Source organism: Sardina pilchardus, chromosome 11 (assembly GCF_963854185.1).
Source record: "Sardina pilchardus chromosome 11, fSarPil1.1, whole genome shotgun sequence".
Lineage (NCBI taxonomy): Eukaryota > Metazoa > Chordata > Actinopteri > Clupeiformes > Clupeidae > Sardina > Sardina pilchardus.
This window is the reverse complement of record NC_085004.1, coordinates 11,315,323-11,317,822: the sequence shown is the minus strand read 5'-3', so window position 1 is coordinate 11,317,822 and position 2,500 is coordinate 11,315,323. Positions and strand designations below refer to the sequence as shown.

General features: G+C 53.6%; 1 protein-coding gene across 3 annotated transcripts in view; it reads left to right on the top strand.

Annotated features, from left to right (window-relative positions):
- Positions 1–989: 989 nt before the first annotated feature.
- LOC134095870 (complexin-1-like) overlaps positions 990–2,500 on the top strand; it is a 32,668-nt gene continuing 31,157 nt past the window's right edge. Inside the window, exons 1-2 of one of the 3 annotated variants that reach the window (XM_062549584.1) lie at positions 990–1,325; positions 2,382–2,492. In XM_062549584.1, coding sequence (XP_062405568.1) covers positions 2,462–2,492 — 31 coding nt within the window. In that variant the 5' untranslated portion in view covers positions 990–1,325; positions 2,382–2,461. Of the gene's footprint in view, positions 1,326–1,813; positions 2,030–2,158; positions 2,228–2,381; positions 2,493–2,500 lie in introns of those variants that run through there. The other 2 variants (XM_062549585.1, XM_062549586.1) reach the window with 2 other exon arrangements.

The window sequence follows — 2,500 nt, the reverse complement described above, 5'->3', positions numbered from 1 at the left end:
ATACCTGCATCTTAAATACAACAAAATATCGCGCGACACGGAGCCAATTTGCAATTTGTTCGCTCCGCGTGCTGCCGCAGCGGCCGCTATCGCTCGCACGCCTGCTCTCGGGATGGGAAGCAGCGTGCTTTTAAGACCAGCCCATCACGGGAGAGGAGGTTGATGGAAGCACGAGTCATTTCTATTTACATTCACGACGTCCATGACACACACTGCCCTCGCGACTATAATAACTCCGTTACCCCAGCCTTGTGTCTGCACTCAAGGCAGCTGCGAGCTCATTCTCACATTCCAACCGTTTAATGAACCGGAAACGCAGAATGATTCTCTTAGTGAGATTCACCCCCACATACACACGTGAAGTGGTTCTGTTCGGCTAGTGTCCCCCCTCCCCGCACGTGGAGTGGTTCGGTTCGGTTCGGTTATCTCCCAAGTATCACTGAAAAGCGACCTGCTTGCGGTGCTTAAGTGGGACAACGGTAAGAGATCACCATTTTCCCCTCCTCCTCGTCATCTATCTCGCGGGGATGAGTGACACCTCACGAGCCTCTTAAATCCTCGCGCCCCTGGCGGTTGCGGAATGGCGGGAGTCTGTTTCATTTGGAGGGGGGGATTCTAGACTCGTGGCGCAGACGGCAGTTCGCCCAGAGGCCTAAGTTTAGTTCCAAGGACCGGGGGATGAAGCCACTCCGGTGCTGCTCTTGGACCGACCAACCGACTGGTGTGTGCACAAGCACGTTGTCTAACCCCTGCACTCCTGCAGAGCGAGCCCAGTGGACCGGACACACGCGGGGGTACATTTATTACCGTGCCGCGTGCGCTCTAGTGAACCGCGGAGTGTGCATAATCACAAAATAAACACACGTCACGCGTCTCTCGGGGGGGATCGGTACCCGTTCGTTCTGAGGGGGTTAAAACATTAGCGCTAGTGACAGATCACATGAAATGATAAAAGTCTCGTTTTTTAACCACCGAGCGAGACCATTGCAGCAAGGAGGGTGGCGCGTTTTTGAAGCGCGAGCTGCTGATTGATCGCTCTCTTTTCGGTTGGGTCAGCTCGTGGGACGGCGGAGAGGGAGAGAGAGGGGTGTGTGTGTGTGCTCGTGTGGTTCAGTGTGTGTCCCCCATCCTCGGCAGCTGCAGTTCCTCTCGTAAACACTCACGCGGCCACACCGAGCACAGAACAAGGACGTCCTCCTCGAGCCTGCACGAGAGAGATGCTAGTCGTGAGCAGCTAATAAGCGCCCCGATTTTCCAATCGAGAACTTCATTTTCGGAGGGCGAGCCGACACGAGCCATTTTGGACGGATTTAACCGCCGGACAGGTAATCATGACATTGCGCCGGTGGCTTTGCACCTCACGAGCGACACGGGAGCTGTCCACTGCGCTAGTGCTGAAATCAGCCTTTCTCCAGAATAAGGAAGTGATCTGGCTTTCCTCGTACATTTCCACGGAGCCGTTGTCACCCAGGCGGAATGCTAGCCTAGCACAGACACACACACACACACACACACACCCTAGCATCCCCAACCATACCAGCTGTCCGCCGTGCGTGATTTACATCACAAAACACCTTTCTGCATCCCACGGACGTCAGGAAGTCGCATTAATGAACGTTAGTTATCCGCGCGCTCTTAACGGGACTGGGAGGGTCGGAGGGTCTTAAAGTTCATATCTCTCCTAGAAACGGTGAAATATGTGTAATATTGGTGCGGTTGACACTTGTAGAAGCCAAAACATCTTCGTCCGGATGTTCTGCAGGACGTAACCAGAGACTTCAGTCCTCCCCGTCCGGAGAACGTCCTCAGCTCGAGCCATCAGGGGGAAGGACCCTCCGTCCGAACCCGTGGACACGCTCTCACGGGGTGCATGACGACATCAGCTCTCAGTTCCCTTCCCAAGTCCAGAGCTGCTCGCGAGGTTCTGTGTGCCCTGAACACTCGGCACTTCTCCCGTTACCGGTTACCGGTGAAGGACGCGTCGCAGCGAGCTTAGCAAACGTTCTTTGTTCTACGTGCTGTGCTTCTGGCAAGTTGACCTCTGTCGTCCTTGGTGGTGTGTGTATCTATGTGTGTGTGTGTGTGTGTGTGTGTGTGTGTGTGTGTGTGTGTGTGTGTGTGTGTGTGTGTGTGTATTTGAGAGTGTGTGTATTTGAGAGTGTGTGGGTGTGTGGGTGTGTGTGTCTGTGTCTGTGTCAACAGAGAGTTTCCGATTTCCGAAGCATTGGTAAATAATAATATTTTAAAAAGCAGCTCGTTGCGGGAGTAAATACAAAAGAGAGATACCGGGAAGTTTGTGTGCGGCTCGGCTCGCATGCCTGACTCTGGCGGGTCAAGTTGCAAAAGAGCGCTCACGTGAAGTGTGTCATTTTCTCTTTCAGGACGGCCAGTCAGGGACATCCTCACGATTCTCGTCTGATACCTTTCACGCGGTGAAGAAGGAAAGGAATTAAAAGCCATCATGAATTTCGTCATGAAACAGGCGCTCGGAGGTAAGTGG